The 15,229-nt window shown below is 49.3% G+C and overlaps 1 protein-coding gene across 1 annotated transcript in view; it reads left to right on the forward strand.

Annotated features, from left to right (window-relative positions):
• LOC139747604 (ionotropic receptor 93a-like) overlaps nt 1-15,229 on the forward strand; it is a 111,668-nt gene that overhangs the window by 3,804 nt on the left and 92,635 nt on the right. The window contains exons 2-6 of the mRNA XM_071660078.1: nt 2,409-2,519; nt 12,170-12,402; nt 12,596-12,671; nt 13,221-13,352; nt 14,019-14,227. Of these exons, the coding sequence (XP_071516179.1) occupies nt 2,409-2,519; nt 12,170-12,402; nt 12,596-12,671; nt 13,221-13,352; nt 14,019-14,227 (761 nt within the window). The remainder of the gene's footprint in view (nt 1-2,408; nt 2,520-12,169; nt 12,403-12,595; nt 12,672-13,220; nt 13,353-14,018; nt 14,228-15,229) is intronic.

Genomic DNA, 15,229 nt, shown 5'->3' on the forward strand with positions numbered 1-15,229 from the left:
GTCAAGAGAAAGGTGCAAGAGGTGAAAAAGAGGGCAAATGAGAGTTGGGGTGAGAGAGTATCATTAAATTTTAGGGAGAATAAAAAGATGTTCTGGAAGGAGGTAAATAAAGTGCGTAAGACAAGGGAGCAAATGGGAACTTCAGTAAAGGGCGCAAATGGGGAGGTGATAACAAGTAGTGGTGATGTGAAAAGGAGATGGAGTGAGTATTTTGAAGGTTTGTTGAATGTGTTTCATGATAGAGTGGCAGATATAGGGTGTTTTGGTCGAGGTGGTGTGCAAAGTGAGAGGGTTAGGGAAAATGATTTGGTAAACAGAGAAAAGGTAGTAAAAGCTTTGCGGAAGATGAAAGCCGGCAAGGCAGCAGGTTTGGATGGTATTGCAGTGGAATTTATTAAAAAAGGGGGTGACTGTATTATTGACTGGTTGGTAAGGTTATTTAATGTATGTATGACTCATGGTGAGGTGCCTGAGGATTGGCGGAATGCGTGCATAGTGCCATTGTACAAAGGCAAAGGGGATAAGAGTGAGTGCTCAAATTACAGAGGTATAAGTTTGTTGAGTATTCCTGGTAAATCATATGGGAGGGTATTGATTGAGAGGGTGAAGGCATGTACAGAGTATCAGATTGGGGAAGAGCAGTGTGGTCTCAGAAGTGGTAGAGGATGTGTGGATCAGGTGTTTGCTTTGAAGAATGTATGTGAGAAATACTTAGAAAAGCAAATGGATTTGTATGTAGCATTTATGGATCTGGAGAAGGCATATGATAGAGTTGATAGAGATGCTCTGTGGAAGGTGTTAAGAATATATGGTGTGGGAGGCAAGTTGTTAGAAGCAGTGAAAAGTTTTTATCGAGGATGTAAGGCATGTGTACGTGTAGGAAGAGAGGAAAGTGATTGGTTCTCAGTGAATGTAGGTTTGCGGCAGGGGTGTGTGATGTCTCCATGGTTGTTTAATTTGTTTATGGATGGGGTTGTTAGGGAGGTGAATGCAAGAGTTTTGGAAAGAGTGGCAAGTATGAAGTCTGTTGGGGATGAGAGAGCTTGGGAAGTGAGTCAGTTGTTGTTCGCTGATGACACAGCGCTGGTGGCTGATTCATGTGAGAAACTGCAGAAGCTGGTGACTGAGTTTGGTAAAGTGTGTGGAAGAAGAAAGTTAAGAGTAAATGTGAATAAGAGCAAGGTTATTAGGTACAGTAGGGTTGAGGGTCAAGTCAATTGGGAGGTGAGTTTGAATGGAGAAAAACTGGAGGAAGTGAAGTGTTTTAGATATCTGGGAGTAGATCTGGCAGCGGATGGAACCATGGAAGCGGAAGTGGATCATTGGGTGGGGGAGGGGGCGAAAATTCTGGGAGCCTTGAAGAATGTGTGGAAGTCGAGAACATTATCTCGGAAAGCAAAAATGGGTATGTTTGAAGGAATAGTGGCTCCAACAATGTTGTATGGTTGCGAGGCGTGGGCTATGGATAGAGTTGTGCGCAGGAGGATGGATGTGCTGGAAATGAGATGTTTGAGGACAATGTGTGGTGTGAGGTGGTTTGATCGAGTAAGTAACGTAAGGGTAAGAGAGATGTGTGGAAATAAAAAGAGCGTGGTTGAGAGAGCAGAAGAGGGTGTTTTGAAATGGTTTGGGCACATGGAGAGAATGAGTGAGGAAAGATTGACCAAGAGGATATATGTGTCGGAGGTGGAGGGAACGAGGAGAAGAGGGAGACCAAATTGGAGGTGGAAAGATGGAGTGAAAAAGATTTTGTGTGATCGGGGCCTGAAGATGCAGGAGGGTGAAAGGAGGGCAAGGAATAGAGTGAATTGGAGCGATGTGGTATACCGGGGTTGACGTGCTGTCAGTGGATTGAATCAAGGCATGTGAAGCGTCTGGGGTGGACCATGGAAAGCTGTGTAGGTATGTATATTTGCGTGTGTGGACGTATGTATATACATGTGTATGGGGGGGGGGGTTGGGCCATTTCTTTCGTCTGTTTCCTTGCGCTACCTCGCAAACGCGGGAGACAGCGACAAAGAAAAAAAAATGATTATGTCATCATCCATGTAACCTCATGATTATACTATAATTAAGATCATGTCATCATGCAGACAATATAATGATTATGATATTGTTATGATCCTGTCATCATCCAGGTAAGCTCATGATCATACTATCATTGTGATCATATCATCATCCAGGTAAGCTCATGATCATACTATTATTGTGATCATATCATCATCCAGGTAAGCTCATGATCATACTATTATTGTGATCATATCATCATCCAGGTAAGCTCATGATCATACTATCATTGTGATCATATCATCATCCAGGTAAGCTCATGATCATACTATCATTGTGATCATATCATCATCCAGGTAAGCTCATGATCATACTATCATTGTGATCATATCATCATCCAGGGGCTGAAGGATGGGCAGCAGCCGCGTCTGATGGTGCTCATGACAGTGAAGCAAACACCTGCTAACACGACGCAGACAAATATCGAGCATTTAATGAAACTGGCCAGACAGGTGAGACACAAGTGATGGTAGTGGCCAGACAGGTGAGACACAAGTGATGGTAGTGGCCAGACAGGTGAGACACAAGTGATGGTAGTGGGCAGACAGGTGAGACACAAGTGATGGTAGTGGCCAGACAGGTGAGACACAGGTGATGGTAGTGGCCAGACAGGTGAGACACAAGTGATGGTAGTGGCCAGACAGGTGAGACACAAGTGATGATAGTGGCCAGACAGGTGAGACACAAGTGATGGTAGTGGCCAGACAGGTGAGACACAGGTGATGGTAGTGGCCAGACAGGTGAGACACAAGTGATGGTAGTGGCCAGACAGGTGAGACACAAGTGATGGTAGTGGCCAGACAGGTGAGACAGGTGATGATAGTGGCCAGACAGGTGAGACAGGTGATGATAGTGGCCAGACAGGTGAGACACAAGTGATGGTATTGGCCAGACAGGTGAGACACAAGTGATGGTAGTGGCCATACAACTGAGACACAGGTGATGGTAGTGGCCAGACAGGTGAGACACAAGTGATGGTAGGGGGCAGACAGGTGAGACACAGGTGATGGTAGTGGCCAGACAGGTGAGACACAGGTGATGGTAGTGGCCATACAACGGAGACACAGGTGATCGTAGTGGCCATGATCAGAGCGAGACACAAGGTGATGGTAGTGGCCAGACAGGTGAGACACAAGTGATGGTAGTGGCCAGACAGGTGAGACACAAGTGATGGTAGTGGCCAGACAGGTGAGACACAAGTGATGGTAGTGGCCAGACAGGTGAGACACAAGTGATGGTAGTGGCCAGACAGGTGAGACACAAGTGATGGTAGTGGCCAGACAGGTGAGACACAAGTGATGGTAGTGGCCAGACAGGTGAGACACAAGTGATGGTAGTGGCCAGACAGGTGAGACACAAGTGATGGTAGTGGCCAGACAGGTGAGACACAAGTGATGGTAGTGGCCAGACAGGTGAGACACAAGTGATGGTAGTGGCCAGACAGGTGAGACACAAGTGATGGTAGTGGCCAGACAGGTGAGACACAAGTGATGGTAGTGGCCAGACAGGTGAGACACAAGTGATGGTAGTGGCCAGACAGGTGAGACACAAGTGATGGTAGTGGCCAGACAGGTGAGACACAAGTGATGGTAGTGGCCAGACAGGTGAGACACAAGTGATGGTAGTGGCCAGACAGGTGAGACACAAGTGATGGTAGTGGCCAGACAGGTGAGACACAAGTGATGGTAGTGGCCAGACAGGTGAGACACAAGTGATGGTAGTGGCCAGACAGGTGAGACACAAGTGATGGTAGTGGCCAGACAGGTGAGACACAAGTGATGGTAGTGGCCAGACAGGTGAGACACAAGTGATGGTAGTGGCCAGACAGGTGAGACACAAGTGATGGTAGTGGCCAGACAGGTGAGACACAAGTGATGGTAGTGGCCAGACAGGTGAGACACAAGTGATGGTAGTGGCCAGACAGGTGAGACACAAGTGATGGTAGTGGCCAGACAGGTGAGACACAAGTGATGGTAGTGGCCAGACAGGTGAGACACAAGTGATGGTAGTGGCCAGACAGGTGAGACACAAGTGATGGTAGTGGCCAGACAGGTGAGACACAAGTGATGGTAGTGGCCAGACAGGTGAGACACAAGTGATGGTAGTGGCCAGACAGGTGAGACACAAGTGATGGTAGTGGCCAGACAGGTGAGACACAAGTGATGTAGTGGCCAGCAGGTGAGACACGTGATGTGTGGCACATGAACACGGTGATGGTAGTGCCAGAGTGAGACCAGTGATGTAGTGCCAACAGGTGAGACCAGTGATGGTATGCCAGACAGGTGAGACACAAGTGATGGTATGGCCAGACAGGTGAGACACAGTGATGGTAGTGCCGACAGGTGAGAACAGTGATGGTATGGCCAGAAGGTGAGACACAAGTGTGTGTGAACAGTGTGTTGTTGGTGTGGGCAGGGCAGGTGTTGTGCTGACAGTGATAGTGATGGTTGTGGTGAGAGTAGGTGGGCAGTCCTTGCCAACATGGAATTGTTGGTACATAGTAGTGAGGAGTGCCTGGTGACCAGTGATGTGAGAGGTGCAAGTATAGGAGTGCCTGTCGACCATATCATGTGAGGTTGTGTGGTTAGTGATCAGGTGAGACAGTCGTCTGATGGACCATGAAGTGAGTGTAGTGGTGTTGTGGAGCAGTCGTCCTGGTGCTGACCATGTGATAGTGATGTTGTGCAGAGAGTAAACAGGAGGTGTGCCAACAGGATGGTGTGTTAGTGACAGGTGAGACAGTGTCTTGCCTGACAGTGTGGAAGTGTGTGTAGTGATCGTGAGCAGTGTTGTGCCGACATGGAAATGATGGTTGGCAGGATGAGTAGTGAGGCAGTCGTGCCGACATGTGATAGAACTTTGTGTGGTAGGTGAGCAGTTCTGGTGCCTGACAGTGATAGTGATGTAGTGGCGAATGTGGTGAGGTTTGGCCGACAGGTGGATTGTGGTGTGGTCGTGGCAAGTGAGGAGTGGCCTGACAGTGATAGTGATGGTTTGTGGAGACAGTGAGACACGTCGGTGCCGACAGGGTGAGGTGTGTATGAGTCAGGTGAGACCCGGTGTGTATGGATAGTAAATGTGTGGTGTGTGCAGGTGAGGCACCTTTGTGCCTGACAGTGATAGTAATAATGTGGTGTGTGTGGTCAGGTGAGCACCTTGGTGCTGCACAGTGAGTGATTGTGTTGGGTAATCAGGTGTGTCCCTGGTGGCTGACCAGTGATGTATGGTTGTGGTGTATGTAACAGGGAGGAGTGTCTGGTGTGACCATGTGATAGTGTGTTTGCTGGTAAGTAGTAGGTGAGGCAGTCCGGTGCCTGACATGTGATAGTGATGGTTGGTTGGTGTGTTGGGCAGGAAGGAGTCGTCCTAGTGCTGACCATGATGTAGTGACATTTGTTGTGTAGTACAGGGAGCAGTCTCTGTGCTGCCATGTGAATATGGTGTGTCTGATTGTAGGTGAGCAGTGTTGGGCCAGACATGTGATAGTGATGGTATGTGCCAACAGGGTGAGACACCACTGGTGATGGGTAGTGGCAGACAGGTGGACACAGTATGTAGTGCCAGACAGTGGACAAAGTGATGGTGTGGCCTAGAAGGTGAACAAAGTGATGGTAGTGGCCAGACAGGTGAGACACAGTGATGGTAGTGCCAGACAGTGAGACAAGTGTGGTAGTGGCAGACAGGTGAGACACAGGTGATGGTAGTGGCCAGACAGGTGAGACACAATGATGGTAGTGGCCAGACAGGTGAGACACAAGGTGATGGTAGTGGCCAGACAGGTGAGACACAAGTGATGGTAGTGGCCAGATCAGTGAGACACATAGTTGATGGTAGTGGCCAGACAGGTGAGACACAAGTGATGGTAGTGCCAGACAGGTGGACACAAGTGATGGTAGTGGCCAGACAGTGAGACACAAGTGATGGTAGTGGCCAGACAGGTGAGACACAGGTGATGGTAGTGGCCAGACAGGTGAGACACAAGTGATGGTAGTGGCCAGACAGGTGAGACACAGGTGATGGTAGTGGCCATACAACTGAGACACAGGTGATGGTAGTGCCAACAGGTTGAGACACTAGTGATGTTGTGCCAGCAGTGAGACACAAGTGATGGTAGTGCCAGACATGGAGACACAGTGATGTAGTGGCAGAAGGTGGACACTGTATGGTAGTGCCTGCAGGTGAGACTCAGTATGGTAGTGGCCAGACAGGTGAACCATAGTGATGTAGTGGCAGACAGGTGAGACTACAAGTGTGGTATGGCCATACAGGTGAGACCCAGTGATGAGTGCCGACAGTGAGACAAGTTGATGTAGTGTGCAGATCAGGTGAGACACAGTGATGGTATGCCGACAGTGAGACAAGTGATGGTAGTGCCAACAGTGAGACCAGTGATGGTATGGCAGTCAGGTGACACAATGATGGTAGAGGCCATGGACAGTGAGACCAGTGATGGTAGTGGCCATACAGTGAGACCAGTGATGTATGTGTGCCTGACAGTGAGACTAGTGATGGTAGTGGCCGTAACTGTAGCACAGGTGATGTTGTGCCATAAGGTGCCGACATGTGATGGTAGTGGCAATAGGTGGCATCAGGTGATGGTAGTGGCCAGACGTGGCCAAGTGTGAGTGGCCTGACAGGTGAGACACAAGTGATGGTAGTGGCAGAGTAACACATGATGGTAGTGGCCAGACAGGTGTGACCAAGTGAGTAGTGATACGTGTGGTTGTGTTGGTGTTGTGTCAGGGCAGGTAGTCGTCTGGTGCCTGACCATGTGATAGTGAATGGTTGTGGTGTGTGATGGTCAGGTGAGGCAATCCCTTGTGCCTGACATGGATATATTATTGTGTTGGTTGTGATGTAGGTGAGGCAGTCGTCCTGGTGCCTGACCATGTGATAGTGATGTGTGTTGGTTCGTATATGTAATCAGGAGTCGTCCTTGGTGCCTGACCATATCAGTGATGGTTGTGTTGGTGTATGTAACAGGTGAGACAGTGTTGGATGCCTGACATGTGATAGTGATGGTTGTGTTAGTGTGTGTTGTCAGGTGAGGCAGTCGTCCTGGTGCCTGACCATGTGATAGTGATGATAGTTGTGTTCCTGGATGTAGTTAAGTCAGGGAGTCGTCCTTGTTCCTGACCATATCATTGTGATGGTTGTGTTGGTGTATGTGATCAGGTGAGACAGTCGTCCTGATGCCTGACCATGTGATAGTGATGGTTGTGTTAGTGTGTGTTGTCAGGTGAGGCAGTCGTCCTGGTGCCCGACCATGTGATAATGATGGTTGTGCTAGTGTATGTAGTTAGGTGAGGCAGTCGTCCTGGTGCCTGACCATGTGATAGTGATGGTTGTGTTGGTGGTGTGTGTGTGGTCAGGTGAGGCAGTCGTCCTGGTGCCTGCCTGTGTGATAGTGATGGTTGTGTTGGCGGTGTGTGTGGTCAGGTGAGGCAGTCGTCTTGGTTCCTGACCATGTGATAGTGATGGTTGTGTTGGTGGTGTGTGTGGTCAGGTGAGGCAGTCGTTCTGGGTCTTGACCACGTGATAGTGATGGTTGTGTTGGTGGTGTGTGTGGTCAGGTGAGGCAGTCGTCCTGGGTCCTGACCATGTGATAGCGTTGGTCGTGTTGGTGGCGTGTATGGTCAGGTGAGGTAGTCGTCCTGGTGCTTGACCATGTGATAGTGATGGTTATGTTTGTATATGTAGTCATGTGAGCCAGTCGTCCTGGTGCCTGACCATGTGATAGTGATGATTTTGTTGGTGTACGTATTCAGGTGAATCAGTCGTCCTGGTGCTGACTGTATGATAGTGATGTTGTGTTGGTGGTGTGTGGTCAGGTGAGGCAGTCGTCCTGGTCCTGACATGTGATAGTGATGGTTGTGTTGGTGGTGTGTGTGGTCAGGTGAGCCAGTCGTCCTGGTTCCTGACCATGTGATAGTGATGGATGTGTTGGTGGTGTGTGTGGTCAGGTGAGGCAGTCGTCTGGGTCCTGACCATGTGATAGTGATGGTTGTGTTGGTGGTGTGTGTTGTCAGCTGAGGCAGTCGTTCTGGGTCCTGACCATGTGATAGTGATGGTTGTGTTGGTGGTTTGTGGTCAGTGAGGCAGTCGTCTGGTCCTGACCATGTGATGTGATGGTTGTGTGGTGTGTGTGTGGTCAGGTGAGGCAGTCGTCTGGTCCTGCCATGTGATAGTGATGGTTGTGTTGGTGGCGTGTGTGGTCAGGTGAGCAGTCGTTCTGGTTCCTGACCATGTGATAGTGTGGTTAGTGTTGGTGGTGTGTGGTCAGGTGAGGCAGTCGGTCTGGGTCCTGACCATGTGATAGTGATGGTGTGTTGGTGGTGTGTGTGGTCAGGTGAGGCAGTCGTCCTGGTTCCTGACCTTGTGATAGTGATGGTTGTGTTGGTGGGTGTGGTGTGGTCAGGGTGAGGCAGTCGTCCTGGGTCCTGACCATGTGATAGTGATGGTTGTGTTGTTGTGTGTGTGGTCAGGTGAGGCAGTCGTCCTGGTCCTGACCATGTGATAGTTGGTCTGTGTTGGTGGTGTGTGTGGTCAGGTGAGGCAGTCGTTCTGGGTCCTGACCATGTGATAGTGATGGTTGTGTTGGTGGAGTTTGTGGTCAGCTGAGGCAGTTGTTCTGGGTCCTGACCATGTGATTGTGATGATTGTGCTGGTGGCGTGTATGATCAGGTGAGGCAGTCGTCCTGGTTCCTGGCCATGTGATTGTGATGGTTGTGTTGGTGGTGTGTGTGGTCAGGTGAGGCAGTCGTCTTGGTTCCTGACCATGTGATAGTGATGGTTGTGTTGGTGGTGTGTGTGGTCAGGTGAGGCAGTCGTTCTGGGTCCTGACCATGTGATAGTGATGGTTATGCTGGTGGTGTGTGTGGTCAGGTGAGTCAGTCGTTCTGGGTCCTGACCATGTGATAGTCATGGTTGTGTTGGTGGTGTGTGTGGTCAGGTGAGGCAGTCGTCCTGGTTCCTGACCATGTGATAGTGATGGTTGTGTTGGTTGGTGTGTTGTGTGGTCAGGTGAGGCAGTCGTCCTGGTTCCTGACCATGTGATAGTGATGTTTGTTGGTGGTGTGTGTTGTCAGCTGAGGCAGTCGTCCTGGGTCCTGACCATGTGATAGTGATGGTTGTGTTGGTGGCGTGTGTGGTCAGTGAGGCAGTCGTCCTGGTTCCTGAGCCCATGTGATAGTGATGGTTGTGTTGGTGGTGTGTGTGGTCAGGTAAGCAGTCGTCCCTGGTGCCTGACCATGTGATAGTGATGGTTGTGTTGTGGTGTGTGTGGTCAGGTGAGGCAGTCGTCTTGGTTCTGACATGTGATAGTGATGGTGGTGTGTGTGGTGTGGGAGGTGAAGGCAGGTCGTCCTGGTGCTGACCATGTGATAGTGATTGTTGTGTTGGTGTGTATAGTCAGGTGAGGCAGTCGTCCTGGTGGCTGACCATGTGATAGTGATGGTATGTGTTGGTGGTGTGTGTGGTCAGGTGAGGCAGTCGTCCTGGTTCCTGACCTATGTGATAGTGGATGGTTGTGTTGGTGGTGTGTAGTGGTCAGGTGAGGCAGTCGTCTGGGTCCCTGACCATGTGATAGTGATGGTTTGTGTTGGTGGTGTGTGTGGTCAGGTGAGGCAGTCGTTCTGGGTCCTGACCATGTGATAGTGATGGTTGTGTTGGTGGTGTGTGTGGTCAGGTGAGGCAGTCGTCCTGGGTCCTGACCATGTGATAGTGATGGTTGTGTTGGTGGTGTGTGTGGTCAGGTGAGGCAGTCGTCCTGGTTCCTGACCATGTGATAGTGATGGTTGTGTTGGTGGTGTGTGTGGTCAGGTGAGGCAGTCGTCCTGGTTCCTGACCATGTGATAGTGATGGTTGTGTTGGTGGTGTGTGTGGTCAGGTGAGGCAGTCGTCCTGGTGCCTGACCATGTGATAGTGATGGTTGTGTTGGTGGTGTGTGTGGTCAGGTGAGGCAGTCGTCCTGGTGCCTGACCATGTGATAGTGATGGTTGTGTTGGTGGTGTGTGTGGTCAGGTGAGGCAGTCGTCTGGTTCCTGACCATGTGATAGTGATGGTTGTGTTGGTGGTGTGTGTGGTCAGGTGAGGCAGTCGTCCTGGTTCCTGACCATGTGATAGTGATGGTTGTGTTGGTGGTGTGTGTGGTCAGGTGAGGCAGTCGTCCTGGTGCCTGACCATGTGATAGTGATGGTTGTGTTGGTGGTGTGTGTGGTCAGGTGAGGCAGTCGTCTGGTTCCTGACCATGTGATAGTGATGTTTGTGTTGGTGGTTGTGTGGTCAGGTGAGGCAGTCGTCCTGGTGCCTGACCATGTGATAGTGATGGTTGTGTTGGTGGTGTGTGTGGTCAGGTGAGGCAGTCGTCCTGGGTTCCTGACCATGTGATAGTGATGGTTGTGTTGGTGGTGTGTGTGGTCAGGTGAGGCAGTCGTCCTGGTTCCTGACCATGTGATAGTGATGGATGTGTTGGTGTGTGTGGTCAGGTGAGGCAGTCGTCCTGGTTCCTGACCATGTGATAGTGATGGTTGTGTTGGTGGGTGTGTGGTCAGGTGAGGCAGTCGTCCTGGTCCTGACCATGTGATAGTGATGGTTGTGTTGGTGGTGTGTGTGGTCAGGTGAGGCAGTCGTCCTTGGTTCCTGACCATGTGATAGTGATGGTTGTGTTGGTGGTGTGTGTGGTCAGGTGAGGCAGTCGTCCTGGTTCCTGACCATGTGATAGTGATGGTTGTGTTGGTGGTGTGTGTGGTCAGGTGAGGCAGTCGTCCTAGGTTCCTGACCATGTGATAGTGATGGTTGTGTTGGTGGTGTGTGTGGTCAGGTGAGGCAGTCGTCTGGGTCCTGACCATGTGATAGTGATGGTTGTGTTGGTGGTGTGTGTGGTCAGGTGAGGCAGTCGTCCTGGTGCCTGACCATGTGATAGTGATGGTTGTGTTGGTGGTGTGTGTGGTCAGGTGAGGCAGTCGTTCTGGTTCCTGACCATGTGATAGTGATGGTTGTGTTGGTGTGTGTGGTCAGGTGAGGCAGTCGTCCTGGTTCCTGACCATGTGATAGTGATCGTTGTGTTGGTGGTGTGTGTGGTCAGGTGAGGCAGTCGTCCTGGTTCCTGGCCATGTGATAGTGATGGTTGTGTTGGTGGTGTGTGTGGTCAGGTGAGGCAGTCGTCCTGGGTCCTGACCATGTGATAGTGATGGTTGTGTTGGTGGTGTGTGTGGTCAGGTGAGGCAGTCGTCCTGGTGCCTGACCATGTGATAGTGATGGTTGGTGTGTGTGGTCAGGTGAGGCAGTCGTCCTTGTGCCTGACCATGTGATAGTGACTGGTTGGTGTGTGTGGTCAGGTGAGGCAGTCGTCCTGGTTCCTGACCATGTGATAGTGATGGTTGGTGTGTGTGGTCAGGTGAGGCAGTCGTTCCTGGTTCCTGACCATGTGATAGTGATGGTTGGTGTGTGTTGGTCAGGTGAGGCAGTCGTCTTGGTGCCTGACCATGTGATAGTGATGGTTGGTGTGTGTGGTCAGGTGAGGCAGTCGTCCTTGTGCCTGACCATGTGATAGTGATGGTTGGTGTGTGTGGTCAGGTGAGGCAGTCGTCCTGGTGCCTGACCATGTGATAGTGATGGTTGGTGTGTGTGGTCAGGTGAGGCAGTCGTCCTGGTGCCTGACCATGTGATAGTGATGGTTGGTGTGTGTGGTCAGGTGAGGCAGTCGTCCTGGTGCCTGACCATGTGATAGTGATGGTTGTGTGTGTGGTCAGGTGAGGCAGTCGTCCTTGTGCCTGACCATGTGATAGTGATGGTTGGTGTGTGTGGTCAGGTGAGGCAGTCGTCCTGTGCCTGACCATGTGATAGTGATGGTTGGTGTGTGTGGTCAGGTGAGGCAGTCGTCTGTGCCTGACCATGTGATAGTGATGGTTGGTGTGTGTGGTCAGGTGAGGCAGTCGTCCTGTGCCTGACCATGTGATAGTGATGGTTGGTGTGTGTGGTCAGGTGAGGCAGTCGTCCTTGTGCCTGACCATGTGATAGTGATGGTTGGTGTGTGTGGTCAGGTGAGGCAGTCGTCCTTGTGCCTGACCATGTGATAGTGATTGTTGGTGTGTGTGGTCAGGTGAGGCAGTCGTCCTGGTGCCTGACTGTGGTTGTAACAAGTGATGAGCCAACATTCCTGAAGAGGGTTGCCCATGTGTCCCGGGAGGTTCGCCTGCTGGTGTGGAGGACGAGGCTGCTGCTGGTGGGTCATGTTGCCCTGCCGGAGGTGTTCAGCCTCTTACAGCATCACTGGAGCTTCTCCATGATGAACACTATGTTCATCAACCTCAACCAGACTGACTCTCATTCTAGGTAATCTTCGTCTCTTGTTGTTATCTTTATATTCTCACATCTGCCGAATATTGGTTGACTTAGCATGAATGGTCATCAAGATATGCAAGTTATCACCTATCAAGATGATAATCATAATTATCTGTTCTCATATCATTAAAAGATATTTCATCTAGATATTCAGATGAAAGAATATGAATTACTTGTATATCAGGTGTGGGGTGTATGTATTCCTGCCCTACACTAAAAATGGGCCAAAAGTGGTCAAGGTGGCCGACTACTGGCATCAGGTTGGCCACCTCACCCTGCTCCCACCAACACCTCTCTATCCTGAAAAATTCCTCAAGTAAGTCGGTATATACAATCAGTCTACGTTTTGGTCCACTGGCTAGCATGTGCCAAGATGATCATGCATGTTGTGGTCCAGTATGTACTGTGATGATCAATATCTTGTGGTCCAACTGTAAATACGCACTGTGATTATCATGCATGTTATGTTCCAGCGATCAGTATGTACTGGGACGATCAAGTATGTTGTGGTCTAGCGATCAGTATGTACTGCAATGATGAAGTATGTTGTGGTTCAGTGGCCAGTATGTACTGTGATGATCAAGTAGATTGTGGCCCAGCAGTCAGTATGTACAACGTTGATCAAGTATGTTGTGACCCAGCAGTCCGTATGTACTGTGATGATCAAGTATGTTGTGGTCCAGCGGTCAGCATGTACTGTGATGATCAAGTATATTTTGGCCCAGCGGTCAGTATGTACTATGATGATCAAGTATGTTGTGGTCCAGCGGTCAGTATGTACTATGATGATCAAGTATATTGTGGCCCAGCGGTCAGTATGTACTATGATGACCAAGTATGTTGTGGCCCAGCAGTCCGTATGTACTGTGATGATCAAGTATATTGTGGTCAAGCGGTCAGCATGTACTGTGATGATCAAGTATATTGTGGTCCAGAGGCCAGTATGAACTGTGATGATCAAGTATATTGTGGCCCAGCGGTCAGTATGAACTGTGATGATCAAGCATGTTGGTGCCCAGTGGTCAGTATGTACTATGATGATCAAGTGTGTTCGTATTTAGCGGTCAGTATGTACTGTGATGATCAAGTACGTTGTGTTCAAGCGGTCAGTATGTACTGCGATGATCAAGTATGTTGGTGTCCAGTGGTCAGTATGTACTGTGATGATCAAGTACGTTGTGTTCCAGCGGTCAGTACGCACTGTGATGATCAAGTATGTTGGTGTCCAGCGGTCAGTATATACTGTGATGATCAAGTATGTTGGTGTCCAGCGGTCAGTATGTACTGTGATGATCAAGTATGTTGTGTTCCAGCGGTCAGTACGTACTGTGATGATCAAGTATGTTGGTGTCCAGCGGTCAGTATGTACTGTGATGATCAAGTATTTTGTGTTCCAGCGGTCAGTACGTACTGTGATGATCAAATATGATATTGTCCATCGGTCACTATATACTGTGATGATCAAGTATGTTGTGTTCAAGCGGTCAGTATGTACTGTAATGATCAAGTATGTTGGTGTCCAGCGGTCAGTATGTACTGTGATGATCAGGTATGTTGTGTTCCAGCGGTCAATATGTACTGTGATGATCAAGTATGTTGGTGTCCAGCGGTCAGTATGTACTATGATGATCAAGAATGTTGTCCAGCGGTCAGTAAGTACTGTAATGATCAAGTATGTCGGTGTCCAGCGGTCAGTATGTACTATGAAGATCAAGTATGCTGTGTTCAAGCGGTCAGTATGTACTGTGATGATCAAATCTCTTGGTGTCCAGCGGTCAGTATATACTGTGATGATCAAGTACGTTGTGTTTAAGCGGTTAGTATGTACTGTGATAATCAAATCTGTTGGTGTCCAGCGGTCAGTATATACTGTGATGATCAAGTATGTTGTGTTTAAGCGGTTAGTATGTACTGTGATAATCAAATCTGTTGGTGTCCAGCGGTCAGTATATACTGTGATGATCAAGTATATTGGTGTCCAGCGGTCAGTATATACTGTGATGATCAAGTACGTTGTGTTAAGCGGTCAGTATGTACTGTGATGATCAAGTATGTTGGTGTCCAGCGGTCAGTATGTACTGTGATGATCAAGTATGTTGGTGTCCAGCGGTCAGTATGTACTGTGATGATCAAGTACTGTTGGTGTCCAGCGGTCAGTATGTACTGTGATGATCAAGTATGTTGATGTCCAGCGGTCAGTATGTACTGTGATAATCAAGTATGTTGGTGTCCAGCGGTCAGTATGTACTGTGATGATCAAGTACTGTTGGTGTCCAGCGGTCAGTATGTACTGTGATGATCAAGTATGTTGGTGTCCAGCGGTCAGTATGTACTGTGATGATCAAGTACGTTGTGTTTAAGCGGTCAGTATGTACTGTGATAATCAAATCTGTTGGTGTCCAGCGGTCAGTATGTACTGTGATGATCAAGTATGTTGGTGTCCAGCGGTCAGTATGTACTGTGATGATCAAGTATGTTGGTGTCCAGCGGTCAGTATGTACTGTGATGATCAAGTACGTTGTGTTTAAGCGGTCAGTATGTACTGTGATGATCAAGTATGTTGGTGTCCAGCGGTCAGTATGTACTGTGATGATCAAGTCTGTTGGTGTCCAGCGGTCAGTATGTACTGTGATGATCAAGTATGTTGGTGTCCAGCGGTCAGTATATACTGTGATGATCAAGTACGTTGTGCTTAAGCGGTCAGTATGTACTGTGATGATCAAGTATGTTGGTGTCCAGCGGTCAGTATGTACTGTGATGATCAAGTATGTTGGTGTCCAAGCGGTCAGTATGTACTGTGATGATCAAGTATGTTGGT

This window comes from Panulirus ornatus, chromosome 69 (genome assembly GCF_036320965.1).
Source record: "Panulirus ornatus isolate Po-2019 chromosome 69, ASM3632096v1, whole genome shotgun sequence".
Taxonomy (NCBI): domain Eukaryota; kingdom Metazoa; phylum Arthropoda; class Malacostraca; order Decapoda; family Palinuridae; genus Panulirus; species Panulirus ornatus.